This window comes from Poecilia formosa, unplaced genomic scaffold (genome assembly GCF_000485575.1).
Source record: "Poecilia formosa unplaced genomic scaffold, Poecilia_formosa-5.1.2 Scaffold3, whole genome shotgun sequence".
In the NCBI taxonomy this organism is placed as follows: Eukaryota; Metazoa; Chordata; class Actinopteri; order Cyprinodontiformes; family Poeciliidae; genus Poecilia; species Poecilia formosa.
In genome coordinates this window covers 779226-796440 of record NW_006799942.1, presented here as the reverse complement: position 1 = coordinate 796440, position 17215 = coordinate 779226, and the positions used below count along the sequence as shown (strand labels likewise).

Below are 17215 nucleotides of genomic sequence, written 5' to 3'. Positions count from 1 at the left end.
CTTTTAAATATTTCTTTATGCACCGTTTTTTGTCGTAAAGTAAATTAAAGCTTTCTCCTGTGAAAAAGTAACTCCTGACATTTTTATCCCCGCTTTAACTGAGTTTTTCAAAACAAATCACCTATTCATTAAAAAACTGTCTTACTGTTTCTCAGTCAGCAACAGCAAGAGACAATGACACACTTTCACTGGAACAATCACAACCAGGTGTTTTAAAGCAGTTTTCAAAGTAATTGTAAAGAAAATGTGTTTTTGTTATAAAAATTAGATCAAGAAGATAAAACTACACTCAAGACATCTCTGTAATCACTTGGCTCTTACAAAGACAAAACATCAGGCTGATACTGAAATAGCTTAACTGTTTCAGTTTTTTCCAACATCTAAATTTTTCTTAGGTGTGTGTGTGTGTGTGTGTGTGTGTGTGTGCGTGTGCATTGTTTTTTGTCCTCTGTGTCTTTGTGTTGCCGTGTGATTGGCAAACTAGGGTGAAAACTGGCTCTCCCCCAATGACCGCTGGAAATACCAGCCCCCCTGCAAACGTGCAAGGACAAGTTGATACAATTGATGGATGGATGGATGGAACTAGCCAAACAAACCCAAAAAAACTCATATATAACTGACAGTTACATGATGGTCGGCTGCTGCTTTGTTTCTTAATGAGCTGGATGACTTGCTACTGATGAAACTGCATAATGCTCCAGAAAATCTGAAGGAGGAACTGCACTTATGCAGCTGCAACAATCCTAAGCGCATCAGCAAGTCCACTTTTGTAAGGCTCAAAAAAAGAGACGAAAACTCAAAGTGAAGGTTTTCGAGTGGCCTAGTCTAGGTTGTCTTTCTTTTTTTTTTAAACAATTGAGATGATGTGGCATCACCTTAAACGTCTAATTCAGACTCAAAAAGTCACCAGTGTTAAATCACTTCTGAAAAGAAAGGTGACCAAAATTCTGGGACTTTTTTTTAGTCACATTGGATTCTTTTTTTTTTTTTTTGCCTTAATAGGTATTTGAAAACTGCCTTTTGTCTTTTATCAGAACATTTTTGCTTTGTCAAAATTAGTTTTGAAAATTTGAAACTTATTGTATTTCATTTTATAAATGGTGGAGCAGTTTTTAGCAGCATTGTATCACTGCTGACGGGTTAAAATCTGAACACACTAAATGTTTTTGTGTATGATTCAATTATGTGTCTGCGTTATTGCTTAACATTTATTCAACTACTGAAGTTCTGCAGCAGATCTTAGACATTGCTGTTTTTGTTGCCCATGTGTCTTAACTTCTTTAAAAAGACAGTTCATCTGTATGGATATTTCAGGAACTTTTATCCTCAAATTTTGCCACAAAAATTTAACTTGTATGCCAAAACAAGGCATTTAGCTAGAGAAATGCTTTCAGCTGTTATTCATCATAGATTTGACTTGAGTTAGCACAAAACATCAGACCTTGTTTTTTTGAATGATTATTGCTAAATGGATGCAGTTTTTGTGTTCCGGTTGAAAGCTATGTAATTTTCTGTGTGTGTGTGTGTGTGTGTGTGTGTTCTCAGGCGCCCATTCCCAATTGGAGACAGAGTGACCTTCTGTGGGAAAAAGTGTGTGTGTCAGCAGTGCTCACACTCTCTGAAAAAGGACAAGCCTGTTAAGATTGTTGGACCGAGCTGTAAGAACCAAACATACATACATAAACACTTTTCTGTTAAACTCATGGATTTAATGTGAGAATCTGACACAGTGGAAATGAATAACGATACAAATCAGAACAATTAAAGGAAAACAAAACAATAGTCAAGCTCATATTTTAAAACAATGGAATAATTAAATGCTGTCTGACTCACATTAAATTGGCATCCTGTTCCAATCAGTAAAGTGCTTAAGGGCAATAGTTGTTTTTTGTTATTCCAATAAATTGAGAAAAAGTAGCCCTAATAATTACTTGTGTTTGTGCAGTTTTTATTGTATTCTTCTTGGTTACTTGTTTCTGGCCCAGATTGATTTATTTCTACACAGATAGAAAATAATAGTTGCAGAATTTTAAAGACAATATGAAGCACACCAGTGAATTTATCTCTGAATGACTCAAAATAAACCAACATGGTTTTGGTAGTTTTGGCAGTCTTTGACATTCACGAGCTCTGATTGGTGTCCTAGTCAAAGATGTTGTGGCATGACCTTAAACAGAGCCTACAGTGTGTCTGAATTCAAGCACTTTTTAAAAGATTTGTGGATTTAAGTTTCTGCACAGCAATGTAAAAATGTGTTGCCAGTTAGTTACTACAAATGCTTAGTAGTTATTAAGTTTTGGTTTGTAAAACTTTTTTTACATAAGACAATGATTGAAATTGGCATTTAACTGTGAGAAAAAAGGGAAAAAAACTGAAAGAAAATATTATTTCACAGCACTATTTGACTTAGTCTTCTTACAGATACTTTAAAAGCATTTATGGCTATTTTCCCACCAGAGTCAACCCGGCTAAAAGCATAGCTACACACCTTCAAACAGGGACACACACTCAGAAGGTGGCCTGTGCTCCAGGTACTTTTACAGTCTTATTTTGGTCGCTCCATCTGTCAGAAACAGTGCGACAGTCTCAACAGGAGTGTGGGAGAACCACAGCAGAAAGACAAGTGCTTAAAGGCATTATGTCCTTCCTCAGTGCTTGACTTCTCGCCTCTCCTGTTTTGCTCTCCAGACTGTGCAGGCTGCAGCCAAGAGATCAAACAGGGCCAGTCTCTGCTGGCTTTGGAGAGGCAGTGGCACATCACTTGTTTCAAATGTAGGACGTGTGGCTGTACTCTCACTGGAGAATACATCAGCAAGTGAGTGGCTTAATCAACCCTTTATACATTACCACTGCTATAGACCACACAGAAATGCTCTGCCAATTAGAGACACATTTGATTTTAGACGGATGAAAAGCAGCACAACAGTTGCAATGAGCATGGCGTTAAAATGAAATTCTTATGTGTTGCTGGCAGAGATGGGATTCCTTACTGTGAGGATGACTACCACACTCAGTTTGGAATCAGGTGTGAAGGCTGCAGCAGGTACATCAGCGGCAGAGTACTCGAGGTGAGCCTTTCTTCCTGTGCTTGTGTTGATCAGCTGTAACATCCAGTAGTTTTTAGCAGCTTCTCCCCTTTTAGGACCAAAGCAGCCCAGATCTTTGATACTCTGACTCACTGCTGAGTTAGGCACTGAGGACTTATTTGTCCAGCAGAATAAAACTAATACATATTTTTTGTCAACTCATTTTTGATCCATATTTGTACTAGGACAAGTTTTAATATTTGTTGCCATAAGATAAAAATGTTTCTTCTAAATGTGTTCTTCTTTGAGATGTAGATGCACCAGTTTCACTCATCTGGTTTTTGAGAAGCTACTATTATTTATTCTACTCTCTTACGATGTCTCTGTGATAAAGTAATTAAAACAGTTAAGATTTTTTTTTTTGCTTTAATGTCCTGATCTGTAGTTAGTTATTTGTATTAGTCACAGTAAGCTTAGTGTTACTCTCCTTACCCATTTTGCATCTTTGCAGTTTTGATCATTTTTAGTGAACATATCTGGATATGATGGTGTGTATTGTAGGTTCTATAGATGTGTTTAGTTTTGATCAGAAATTATAATTTGTCACATTTTATATTTTCTGACCTCGAGGCAGATAAAAACTAAAATGAATTCAAGGTTTTTAGATGATGATGTGCAATTATGTTAAAATACGTATGAGATTTGGGTATTTTACAAGTTATTGTCATAATTTATTTCAATTCAATGCAGAAATTTAATTATACTTTATTAATCATTAATATTGCAACACAGAGAACTTTTGTTATGCAGCTGGTTTTGTCAAGCCAACAATGTTGTTTCTAATTATGTGGATTATATGCACATTTAATTACATATGTAAACACGTCTTTCCAAGATCTTTATGTTTTTGTGTTTCATATTTAAAAGAAAATGTCCAGCTTTCTCTCTAAGTTTTGAAGATACATCTTTTGAAACCCAACACAACTGCACTCTCTTATCTCCTCTTTTTTTTCCTCTAGATGTTGTCTCTATTTGCCACCTGATGTTTCCTGTTTTCTATCATGTCTCTTATAATTTTCTTAATTTGTTTCTTATCTTTTGTCTCTATTTTCTGCTCCTTGATTATATCTGCAGGCTGGAGGGAAGCATTACCACCCGAGTTGTGCCAGGTGTGCCCGCTGCCACATGATGTTTCAGGAAGGAGAGGAAATGTACCTAACAGGTAAGGAAACTGTTTGTTACTTATTGATAATGGGAAATACTGCTCTGAATTACACTGTTGTCAAGAAAATTTAAACATGCTTCCTGATTTGTACAGTTAATAGACTTTATGATCTAATCTATTAAATTAGATGTGCTCTGCAAAGATCCAGATGCCCATGTGTGATTCTGCAACTGACTGAGTGTTTGCATCTTAGCAAACACTCATTCATGCAATATATATATATATATATAGTTGCATGAAAATGTTTGCTGACTGGAAACAGGATCCAGCTTAAACATCCACAGAACCTGTGCATATGTTTTGGATTTGCTCGGATTCATTTCTGCTTGAGTTATTGTAAGATTTGAAAGGAGCATCAAAAAAATATTCACTACGATTTATGTGTGAGCCCACTGTATTCGGACCCTGCTGGACCTCAGGTAACCCTGGTATAAAAAAAGTCACTCTTTTTGTCTTGTTAGAACATAAAGAAGAGACTCTGAGCGCTCGTGACACTGGTTGAATGAAAATCACCAATCTCTGCTTAGTAACTAAAAGTGACAAATAACTATCAGAATTTCTTTTTTTTAATGTTTTTCATTTTTTCCTCAAATCAGTTATTTGAGAATCTCAGTCATTTAGAATGGCATCAAAAACTTAATTTATTTCAATTATCAAATTCAAGCCTGAAACACATTAATTGAACTAAAACTAAAATATTATAAAAGACCAATAAAAACTTATTTTAATGCAGAAAAGCTATGTAATTTCCAGCATTGAACCAAATTTAATTGAAATACATCAATCAATACAAATGCATAATGAAGCATTAGTGTACCATTTGGTAGATTGATTTCACAATTACACTTTTGATTTGATATTTTGTGCAGCTCTATACATTTCAGTGCATGATTATACTTTTCAGTATGCTGACATGTTTATGTGAAAATATTTTCCTATTAGTCTATTTGCTCAGAAAGATGTGCAGAACATTAGCAAATGAGAGTAAATACAGTGACTATGTAAAAGGTAAATCGCTCCATAGATGACTATTGATCTCACATGAATGAACGACAAAGTTGCACAAAAGCACATGTACACACTCCCAACATTAGATCCTCAAGGACTTAAGTCAGTTACCTTTTATCCTTCACTTGTGCTGCTGGCTTCATTAATCTGGCTTGTCTGTTGTGCCAAGATAATTCAGCATCTGACTGGATTACAGGTCTTATTTGAATCCGCCTGGAGTTTCTGCAGAAATAGAAGAACGTTTGATTCTTTGACTAAAACAGCAGAACAGATTTTATCAGGTAGGAAACTTTAAGTCGTAAATGGACTTTATAAAATGCTTTACTGGTCAGGAAGACCAGTGAAGCACTTTTACACCACGTTCATCCAGAGCACTCAGAAGCAGCACACATTCATACAGTAATACACACCTGAACAGACACATTGAGGTTAAGTGTGCTGCCCAAGGGCGCATCAACGTGTTGGGTGAAGAATCTGGAAGTGCTTTGTAACTGACTTCATGCGGGCCGTTCCTCCCGCTCAGCGGCAGATGGACCCTGCTCTCGATCAACTTTGAGATTTAATGTTTTTTGGACAAATATCACAAACGTTGTAGTGACAAGCAGCTATATGAAAATATCATTTTCTTGTAAGGACAAAAAATATTTGTTGTGAATGTTTATGCTCAATGGGTCTCTTTTGTAATTTTTTGATAGGAGAAAGCAAAAAGCTAGGAGATTGAGCATTTCTGGACTGGTATTCTATTAATTAACACTGACCTTATTATCAGTTGCAGTTTAAATGCAGTGTGTTTCCTATTTTCTTAAGCAAGAGATACATAAATAACATATTTCTCATTCCATTAGATTTAAAGAGGCATCAGTTCTTTTGAAGAAACTAAGAGGCTTTAATTTAAATACGTATCATTTCAGTTTACAAATAATATGTAAACAATCCCAAAATGGGGTAGAAGATGGTATACAGTTAAGTCACATGACTTGCAATACTCTGAGCTTTTTCAGATAAACCTGTCTGAAAACTTACATTTAAACTCCAGAAAATAAACTGAACATCCAGAACAATTTGAAAATGAAAAAGGCCATTGTGCCTCCCAGATAAGCGGGATCGAAGCAGCTGGGATTAAATGTGGATGGAGTTACTGTACCGTAACATGTGGCTGACACACTCAGTCGCCACGCAGGTTGACACCTCCTGTTTCGCCTCATTGACATTCTGCTGGCCTCCCTCTGAGGCGGCAGTAAAACTAAGCATTTGCATATTGCACTTTAAGTCTGTTAGTGTGTCTAATAGTTGTACTGTGTGTGTGTGTGTGTGTGTGTGTGTGTGTGTGTGTGTGTGTCTGATTCAAAGCACATTGAAACATTTGTGTGTGCGAATATGTGAATATATGTGTTGAAGTGTAGCTGTGGTTATCTGTGTGTGTTTTCTGCTCAGCTGCAGTGAGCTGCCCCAAGGTTACATTTCCTCCTTTTGATTACTTCAGCCATGTCGGAGGACTGAACAATCACCCTCGTGAGACAAGTCTAATTAGGACACACACACACGGACACACACACGCCCTTGCAATCAATCTTACGATGCATATCTGAAGTAGTCAGTGCTTTCTGTACATTAATGCATATGTTTATTTATGTGTTTGATGGAGTTTCGCAACTATTTTAAGAAATTAATGTTTTTTTCATAGCTCTGAAAATATTGTTTCTAAGTTTTCTGGGTAACTTTTAAGTAGTGGTGGGATGTGCTAAACATTTTTTTAAGCTAATTTAAACTTATTAAACTGATGTTAATCAAATACTTATATTTAAAACAATGGGCACTAGTTTTACTGCCAATAAATTTTACTAAATGAACCAATAAATAGACCTAAACTTTGGATTATTGGTAGGTAGATCAATTTCTACCTACCAGTTGTGGAAACTGGAATGTTGCTTCCATGCTGTGGTCAAATAAACAATGATTTGTCAGAGAAGTGACGGTTTAGGGTGACAGGTGACTGATCTGTAATTGCAAAAAAACAATGTTTGTTTTTCTCTCACTCATTTTTGCCTCTTGCAGAAATTGTCAGCATTTATTCTGCTAATTTTGACTTCCTGAAGTGCAGCTCACCTTCCTGTCCAGTCCACATAACTGACAGCATCATTCAGCAAAATAAAATTCATTTTAACCTGATTTACATATCTCCTGGTTTATAAACAGAAATGTCAACGATGCTGCCTGAGTTTAACACTGGATGTTCTCATCCAATCGTGTTTGAATATCTCTGAGAGTCACACTGCTGGCTTCTCTCACTGTTTTCTCTTGTTTTGCATAAAGGTAGAAGGATCTAAATGCAGCTGAGGCCTCAATGCATGATATCTCCGAGTAGGAAAACAAGCAGGGCATATTTTGTGTTAGACATACTTAGGCAGACAGTTTCCCGGTAAATGAATGACTTTCTTTGTAAAAAAGGAGATTCTTCTCATCCAGAAGATAAAGGTTCTCAAGGCCACACATCTGCTTGGCAGCAGAGTGGAGGAGTGTGGGAGGGATGGGGGTGCACTGAATCACCACGCATGGTTTCTGTCTGCAGTATTGATTTTGTGAGCAGGTTTGTGTGTGTGTGTACTTACATATTGTGGGTGTGCAGGTTAGATTTATGGTGTTGATGGTGGCTGTATATCAGACTCAGGATCAGCTCAGAGTCCGTTCTGCCGGCCTGCGTTGTCCCCAGACCCGAGGAAATGATAAATACTGATGTGGGTGTGTTACTGCTTTCTGGGGTGTGTGCCTGCGTGTGTGTGTGTGTGTGTGCGTGCGCAGGGCGGATGTATTGACATCATTATCACTATCAGAGCCTCATGCATATAACATCCTGACATTAGTGGTTTATTGTTATGTATAATCTGTAATAGCCTCCATTCATTTCCTCTTTCCTCTGCTGCTCTCTCCACCAGTCTCTCCTCTGCTTTCTTTCCCTCAGGTTCCACAGTGCTGCTACTTTCAAAGCAAGAGTTTGCCAGATCCATTTTTATGTAATGCACCATGCTGAGTTGGAAGCTGCAAAAATCACTTGTGTCTATATCGATTACTTGTGTCTCAGATTTCACCGTAATGGTGAAGGCTGTGAATGTGAAGCATTTTAGCTTGAACTAAATGATGGACATGAGTTTGTGGTGCATTCATTGTGCAACAGAAGTTCAATCTCAGAAAGTCAAGTTGGCTGTGTTTCAGTTGCAAGTTGGAAAGCTAGTGGAAGTTTGGAAATGGATCAATATAATAGAATGCAAGCAATCATCGTAATGATCAGCGGGGGCTGTAACAGTTCACTTAAGTCCTGGTTTGTAATGTGCCTTGGTTTTAAAGTCACATTTGGGTACGCTTTAGTCGAGACAAACAAACAAACAAACAAAAGTATCTAAATATCTGTTTTACTTTATGCAACAGTGAGCAATCATTGCTCAAAGTGGCTGTGATGGAATTGACTGGAAATTTGATTTAATTTTGTCAATAATCTGTCAAAAATCTAGTGGGAAGCCCCCACGAGATGGTTGGATGGAGTCACCTCAATGTTGTGTGGTTGCCTGGTGCTTCGGCTGAGCTACTAAACTCATCGCTGTTACAAATCCATTCTGCTAAGCTTTGCTTAGGTTCAACTTTCGATCTCCATCATAACTGTAGCTCCGTAAGAAACCACAATGTTTATAAGTGGCAGATCTTAGTGTTGGGTGGGGTCCTCATATTCTTAGAGTTCCACGTTTTAGTTTAGCACAGAAACATCCTGGGCAGGAGAAACACTTCTTTTTTTTTACCTGTTTTTTATGGGATCAACTTTGCTAACATTTTGTACACGTGGAAAAAAGGAGCAATAAAAATACAACAGACATATCAACACATATAAACAGTTTGTGAGCAGTGTAAAAAAAAAAACTATCGCTATCAACATTGCGGCTCATTATGATTAATGCCAATACCTTTACTAGACAAGACCAGAGAAATTACTTTTCTCTCTCAGCTACAATAAAAACATAATTATTTGCTTGCAGTTCTGGTTTGGGAGTTCTTGGAACGTGTTTTTGATGCATCTTCATTGCTGAGAAATTTGAAGTGGGCTTTGTCACTTCATTGACGTATGCACCATGGGAAGGCTTCTGTGTGAGGATTTTATATTAAAGCACTAAACTTGTGAAGTAGGAAATCTTTTTGTCAGAAGTAACTTGCTGCTTCTTTTCCTCAGGTTCCACTTTGAGCTAAAGAAGAATTTCCTTTTTGGGAGAATGTGGCCTTCACTTGTACAAGACTATTTGTGAAAACTATAAAAGTGTGGTTTCAAATTTTATAAAAAAGTATTGACAACATTTTGTGTATGGTTTTTCTGAGCTGGATGTTACATTTAGCCAAAAGTAGCATTAGTTTCCATTCTAAATCAAAGTAGAAAATAAATCCTGACTTTGATGAAGAATCAGTGAAGAATTAAACAGATTAAAGTGGGTTAACAAGACAAAATTCTGTCCAAACCAAGTTACACTGATTTGTGCGTATGTAGCTACATATAGCTAAAGATTATTTTCCTCTTTGTCTGTGTGCAAGTGAACCAAAAGAGCTACAAGCCCAGTTCTTAGACCAGACCAGCTGCCTCCAAAGCCATAGAGCCTGTCGCCATCATGAGAGAGAGAGAGAGAGAGAGAGAGAGAGAGAGAGGCTGATCTGCTCCTTATATGATCCCATAAAGCTGCATGGCTGTTGCCAACACACAATAAATAAAGCTGAGGTAGAATTGTGTATTTCTGTGTCTGTAGGTTCGGAGGTTTGGCACCCGATGTGTAAGGAAGCAGCTCGGCTGGAGAGAAAACTTAGGGTGAGTAATGCTCTAAGTACCATTACACTCCTGCTGTTTATCTCTCCTCATTAAACACAGAATCTGTAATTTCTCTCTCTCCAACCAGTAAATGTGTGTCAACATTGTCCAAGAGGGAGCAGCGGAGGGGTCCCTCCTTACCACTAGCTTCTGATTCATGTTGATTTGTTATTTTCTAATTTCCTTCAGTTGTTAATTGGGCTGGGAGAAACCAGTAGTCTTGTTTTCAGCTTTGATTAATTAGTTTAGTTTTGAGTTTAGCGTATGGCCCAGAATTTAACTACCATGTTATGTGGCTTGTTTAAAACCTTCATTACCTTTTCTCATTTTGGTTTATGTTTTGTACAGTATGTATATTTCTGTTGACCCTTTTGTATATATATGCAACTTATATTAGTGACCTCTGTTAATTCACAGCAACACGACTCTTTTGTCTGAGCAACACATAATTATTAGGCTCCATTTCAGGATTCAGTGTTTTGTTATTAGTATGACATTATTATTACATAGTTTGAGGAAGTGCAGGGGTCTACAGGTACATAAGAATCACTGTATTATCTACCCTGATGTTGAGGATCTGTTGGACGGAGCAGAAAGCCTTACTGAGGTTACAACTGCACTGTTCAAATAATATTTTAAAAATTACACCCCTGTTTAAAGGATTCATTTTAAATTAAATTGAAATGGGGAAAAACTTTTTTTTTCTCATCAGTACTGTGCAGATAGGCATCATAAACAAAGTCTCCAGCTGTTCTCTATGAGTTTATGAGTTTGGCCTTGACTGATGGAGTATCCAGCTCAAAATCACCTGATTCTGGTCAACAGTCATCGTCTTGGTGTTTTCCTGTGTTCAGTGTCAGTTTGTGTGGCTAAATAAAACTTAAAACTGCCAATGATTTTATTTGATTTTACTTTCTTCATCTGTTCTGTGGCAGACAAACAATGTTACCAAAAAGCAGACAGTAATGATTATGGGTTGTCCACAGGCTCAGATGTTTCTGGACTCTGCATGCTGTGTTGTTTTGGGCTGACTTTATGTGCTGTATTAGTAAATTTGTAAGAGAAAACAAAAGATAAAAATGCTCAATAATCCATTTCATGACGATTTTTCATTTGTCCATTTAAATGCAGAATTTCAAAACCCATACAGAAAATTATTTTTCCAATGTCTTTACATTGGAAAACATTTGTACATGTCTGGGCCATACATTAACTCAAACTAAACTAAATTTATGCTAGTGTCAAATAATAAGCATTTGTACTGATATATATTGTCTTTTGGGTTTTTTAAACTTTTTTTAAAGTTTTTTTTAACACCAACCATGACAAACATCCATTTTTAGAGGACACTTTTCAAACCTAAGCTCTACTACTGCATTTTCATTAAATAGAGACAGTTTCTCTTTTTGAAGCCTTTTTTGTTTACCAGTTAAAACTTTTGTATTTGCCTGGCTAGATGTACAGGAGCTTTTGAGTTATTGTAATCCCCAGAGTGTTACTAACATTGCATGATCTGACCTCAAGCTTAAATTGCTCGAATGTCCATTCTAGGAAAGATTAGAAACTCCCATGAATGTTGTCCAGTTGTCAAATAGTCTGTAAAGTGATGCAAACGAAGCTATTAACCCTTCCCAAACTGAAAGGCAGCAGTTCTCTGTTACCCCTGGTGTCTTTCTTTCTTGGCATTGTGTTGGCAGACACCCGAATGCTCCAAACCAGCAAAGTGATGAAACCCCTGCGTTCACTGAGCTGCTCAAAAATATCATGCATTCAATTGTCCACTTTCTTTCTTGCTCACTCTTCCTCCCCCTCTCTATCCTTCTGTTTATCTTTTAAAAAAAATATATAGAATGTGTTTTATTTGAGAGGCCCATGTGTAAATAAAATGTAGATATTGATTAGTGGATATTTTTAATAATTAAACAATTTCTGAAATATCCTGGGGAATGTAGTGTGTTTCATGCCCCCTTGAGGCACCAGGTCTTAAAATTTACCTATTTACTTTTTAGAAAATAATGCATTTGTTACTTTATCTTAACTTAGTAAGAACCAGGTGATTTTTAAAAAATAAAACCTTACAGATGTATTTGTCCTTGATTAGCTTAAATTCCTCATGTTCTTGCTCTTGCTCTTTTGCTTGACCCAGCAGCTGAGACGAACCTCTGAGACTGCATCCATTTCTCCTTCAGGTTCCTCTCCCCTCCTCGGCTCTCCTCACCGGCTCATCTGTGTGAGTAACTGCAATCACTGTTGCACCAAAGCTGCAGTGCTTACACCTTCTGTCTCTGTCAGTGCTGCCAGTCGAATGTCACTCACAGTGACAGAATGATCTGTCCAGCTACCTGTCTCTGTATGCAGAGCTTATGTGAGAGCTATTTAAATAAAATCCTCAGCTCCAGGTTTTCTACTCAGGACTCCATATGTATTAGGTGTCCGTGTGTGAGTGCGTGCGTCCTTCTGTTTCTCTGACACTGATGTTTTAGGCTGTAAGCAGCTGGAGGCTCTGCCCAGGGTCAAAACCATATATGACATCCAGCAGCCACACATCATCCCTTATCAGGCTGAACATGCACACACTCGGTTCTTAGAAGATGCTGTGCAGAGACACAGCTGTGGACGAGTTCACACAGAATAAATAAAACTGTTGTTTCTAAGTTACATTGTCGTTAACATAAAGGAAAAGGACTAATTCTGATTCAGGATAACAATATTTAAACTCTCTGTCCTCCTCATGCAGTCATTGGGCTCCTTATCGCCATACGCTCATGTGAGTACTTCAGCCATTTGTCCTCCATTTCAAATGACCACATTATTATTATTATTATTATTATTATTATTGACTGCAATAACAACCGTTTGAATCTTGTATGTCAGAAAAGCACAATTACCAAACTTCTTCAGCTATTTACCCAAAAAGTCTTTGATTTACTGTTATCAATTCTTTTTTTTTGTATTGTGGCTATTTTTCACATAAACAATTTTTATTTTTTGTAAATTTTTAAGTAAATTCCAAATTGCAATACATTTGCAGTTTTCATGTTCATGTTACACAAGTGTTTTCTTTTACTTGTGTAATATTTATATTATGAATAATTTTCTGTGATTTTGTAATACCAAGTATAGGATTTATATGATTTTGATTCAATGACAGTATGGCTAAATTAACCATATGATTAACTCATCCCACCTTGTCTGTTACAGTTTGAAGTGTTTTTAAACATTATGATTACTACCGGCACTCTGAAAGTAAATGTAACCAAGGAGGTATTTCCTCATAGAAAGTTCCTTACTTAAAAAGATATACAGTCAATGCATCTGCATGCGCCAGATAAAAAGTCAAAATTCAACACTTATTATGAATGGTATGTTTTATTATCTTTCCCATTGTGAAAAATGGCTCAATGCAGGTCATATTTACACCTAAAGGGAACAGGAAATCGAGGCTTTATAAATTAAGCGTTTTTTTGACACACGAGTCAACTTATAAAAGTAATGTTTATATTTATTTTTTTTAATAGTATATATTAGTCGAGCCATGAATTATTTGATATTTCCCCCCACTAAATAAATGTGATCTTTCAAAATAATTTTATTTCATATCATATATTTAGTATTATAATATTTTGTTGAGACGAAATAAAATAATTTCGAAATGGGTTTGAAGGTATTTACGATTCTTTAGATCTACAGCTGGAGGAAGCTGTAGAAATGTTTTACATAGGAAACATTTCTCTGTTTGCGTTCAGGACCTCTTGGACAGCGTCGAGTTGAGAAAGAGACTTTCTTCCAGCTCTGCATTCTCAGAGTCTCCTGCACATGGTCACCACGGAGGATCCCCGCTGCATTATTATCTCCCCGGTAACAAGAAAAGACTCACATACAGAGAAAGTATGGTGTCCCTACCTGACAATACAAGCTATAACACAACATGCAGGTGTATTGTTATTTCAAGAGAGCAGTACATCAGGGACGGACACATATGACTTTACACACTCATCAGATTGTGAGTCCTTTTCGTCTCTCATTAGTCTCTGTCTTTCTGTTTGGCCCATTAATGTTTTGGGTTCTGTCACTGCTCGCCTGCGCCGACTGCAGGCAGTGAGAGTGGCAGGAGTTCACCATATTACACTCAACCAGAGCCCAGGTGTACCACACCCACCTCCTCCACCTTCCAAGTTCCCAAGCATTTCCATGTCCCAGGTAGGCTCTGATGCATTACCCTGACCTCTGACCCTGTTCACAGACCAGAATGGGCCCATTTGCAATTCAGACTACAGTTGAAGTATTTGTGAGAAGGAACTTTAGGTTGTGAAAATGTCAAATTATTATTCTCTGACTATTTATCAGAAGATAATGCAATGATATACAGTGATGCCACTAATTTGACCACCTTTTTTGGTAACTAATAATCTAACACGTTACTATTTCTAAACCAGTTAAAGTGACTAATTTGTCATTGTGCGTTAGTATTTTTGTAATTTTTCTTTGTAAAAATCAAAATGGTCATTTTGCTGGATGGTTGCACAACCATCCAGCAAAATGACCATTTTGATAGGTGCGGTGCATTGCTCTGCTGTGCTGCCTTGCGGAGGCAGTATGAACACTCGTTAACTATAAAGGGTGTGTAATAACTGCGGCGGCGCTGAGACACAGAGTGTAAGACCAAGAACACAACTTTTCACACTCGGATCAGATTTTTACCCAAGACACAGACTTCATCACTCTACAGTCCGTCAATGCACCATTAGACAGTCAGACTTAGAGAAACTTCCACCAGGTAGTGCAGAAACTGCAGGTGGCCTACAAAAGTTTGAGTTTGGTGCAAATAAGTGATTATTTTTTCTTTATAAAAACATGTATTTATGTTTGGTAAGCTTAACAGAGATGGTCTTTATTTCATTTTTCCTTAAAAGCTACATTTCTCCAGGAGACTGTAAGTTAAACTGACATTGAGACATTATTATGTTAAAAATGCTTCCAGTAGAGCAGGCATCAGACAGGAAGGTTTTGTTGGTTTTTGGGTGTGGCTGAGATTAAATTATATACCGGTGGACATCATTTACTTGTAAGGTCACTTCTTGTACTGGATTTTATAGGTTGTCATAATTTTGGAAGTTAAATCAATAGGCACACAACAAATTTCAGATTTTTATTTAGAAAGAGGCAGAACTTTTTTCTCTTTTTAGTAGAAAATCATTTTGATTGAAATCTTTTAGGCTTTCTATCTACCAACTAATGCTAGCTAATTTAATTTACACTCTCCATTAACCATTTACCTATGAATTTAATGCTGAACTTTGTCATTTTATCTTGGTTCATTTCCCTTTAAAAACCGGCATTCTTTCACTGCAGTCCTCTCATTTGATTCCTCCATGTCATTCCCACTTCAGCCCATCTCTGCATGCTACATTTTTTCTCTTTTTGTTTGGAGATGCTTTCCAGCCCTGCATTAGCAATTGTTTCTTCCTCCGCAACAAGAACAAGGAAAAAAAAAATGTTTTTGGCGCATGCTTTTATCCGAAATGCTCCACAGAACAACATGCACACATTTACCAGGCATGGTCTGCTGGGGTTTGAAGCCTTTACATTGGATTGGTGGCACTCCTTGTGCAGTGAGTTGAAATGCATACACAAATATTTTGATTTTTTTTTTTTTTTTTAATGCAACAAACCTTTTGAGATGTATTTTGACATGAATGTGGGGATTTCTCTGCATCAATACAAATCAATGCAGAACAATGACCAAGTTTATCCCTCTTTTTCCTAATATTCTATCTTACATTCCTCTGGCTCTTCCTCTCTTGAACGGCTTTCTTCGCTCTTTTATTTTCCTACCTTCCTCTTTTTTTTGACTGAGTGCTGTAAAGCTGTTTAAGTCATCCTCTCTGCATGTCAATCAGTTTGTCTGGATGCACAGCAGCATCTTCGCTGTACCCAGAGCTCCTACACAACTCCATATGACTCGACTTTCCAGATATTTTGACCCTTTATGTTTATTTTAAAACATTTAATGCAAAAGTCGACTGTGCATTTATAGAAGATATTTCCAGGTAGGAAGGAAGAAAGCACCATGTTTGTTACATCTATGGTAAATGTGTTCTAGATCAAGAAGAGAACTCTTCCTCCTCTCAGACTAAGTCTTGCTGTGAGTCTCTAACTGTCATTTTGTTTTCCTCAGTGTCTGAAGAAAGCAACATTTATAGGAAACCCCCCATTTACAAAAGACAAGGTTAGTGAATTTTGTGCAGTGTTCTGGATTTTATTACCAGCGTTAGGTTTCATTTCTGCCGAACCAGCTGATTCATGAATATGTTGTATTGTTTTCTCAGCAAAATACTATTTTACTCACCTAATGAAATGGAAAATGCTACGTCTTTAAAGTGGAGTCATCGGGTAAATCCATTTTCTAAAAGCCTCCACAGACTCCACTTAGAAACAAATTATTTTGCAAGTTTGCATATATGGAGCCCTACTAAATAATAAAACATTTTTGAATCATGTCTCTCTTCAAGCATTACAAAACCCCCCAAAATAACATGTTTATTTATATAAAATTAATTGTATGGCAGTATATTATTCAGGCATTTTTGGGAAATTGGTAAGCAAATTTATCTAAACTAGGTCCCAGGTTGTCGAAGCTTTTTTTTAATTATATCTCCTTTTTATTGAGTTAAGTTAGTAATTAGTAATGCATTAATTATGGACCATGTTGATACATAAAACATTTTGAAACTCACTGTTCCAGCAATGAAAAAAAAAAAAAAAACATGGTGGAATTTAATATTACCAGCAGCTAAAGGAAAAAATACAACTTTCAATGTCGACATAGAAACACAGAGTTAGAATTACATAACATCACAGTTACAATTTAAATTCACAGAGGAAAATGTAGTTTGATTACTGAAAATTATTATTACTACTTTTAAATCACTGTAAAGAATACAATTAATCTAACTAGTCTTTCTCTGAAGACTAATTAGACTAGGACCAATCCTCCTGCTCTGATTGGTTGTTTTTGACCGGGAGCGGTGCATTTCTGCAGATGGAAATAGGAACACAATGAGGATGTAATCAGATCTTTTTTTTTTCACAGATTATCTGTCTCATAGTTTACTGCCACAA

At 36.8% G+C, this 17215-nt stretch overlaps 1 protein-coding gene across 7 annotated transcripts in view; it reads left to right on the top strand.

Moving 5' to 3' along the window:
* LOC103138915 (actin-binding LIM protein 3-like) overlaps positions 1-17215 on the top strand; it is a 45294-nt gene that overhangs the window by 15194 nt on the left and 12885 nt on the right. For 3 of the 7 annotated variants that reach the window (XM_016672312.1, XM_007553310.2, XM_007553345.2), the window contains 10 exons: positions 1546-1658; positions 2689-2815; positions 2975-3068; positions 4161-4248; positions 10035-10093; positions 12240-12323; positions 12831-12860; positions 13840-13951; positions 14189-14293; positions 16272-16322. In XM_016672312.1, the coding sequence (XP_016527798.1) occupies positions 1546-1658; positions 2689-2815; positions 2975-3068; positions 4161-4248; positions 10035-10093; positions 12240-12323; positions 12831-12860; positions 13840-13951; positions 14189-14293; positions 16272-16322 (863 nt within the window). The remainder of the gene's footprint in view (positions 1-1545; positions 1659-2688; positions 2816-2974; positions 3069-4160; positions 4249-10034; positions 10094-12239; positions 12324-12830; positions 12861-13839; positions 13952-14188; positions 14294-16271; positions 16323-17215) is intronic. The other 4 variants (XM_007553319.2, XM_007553351.2, XM_016672317.1 and 1 more) reach the window with 4 other exon arrangements.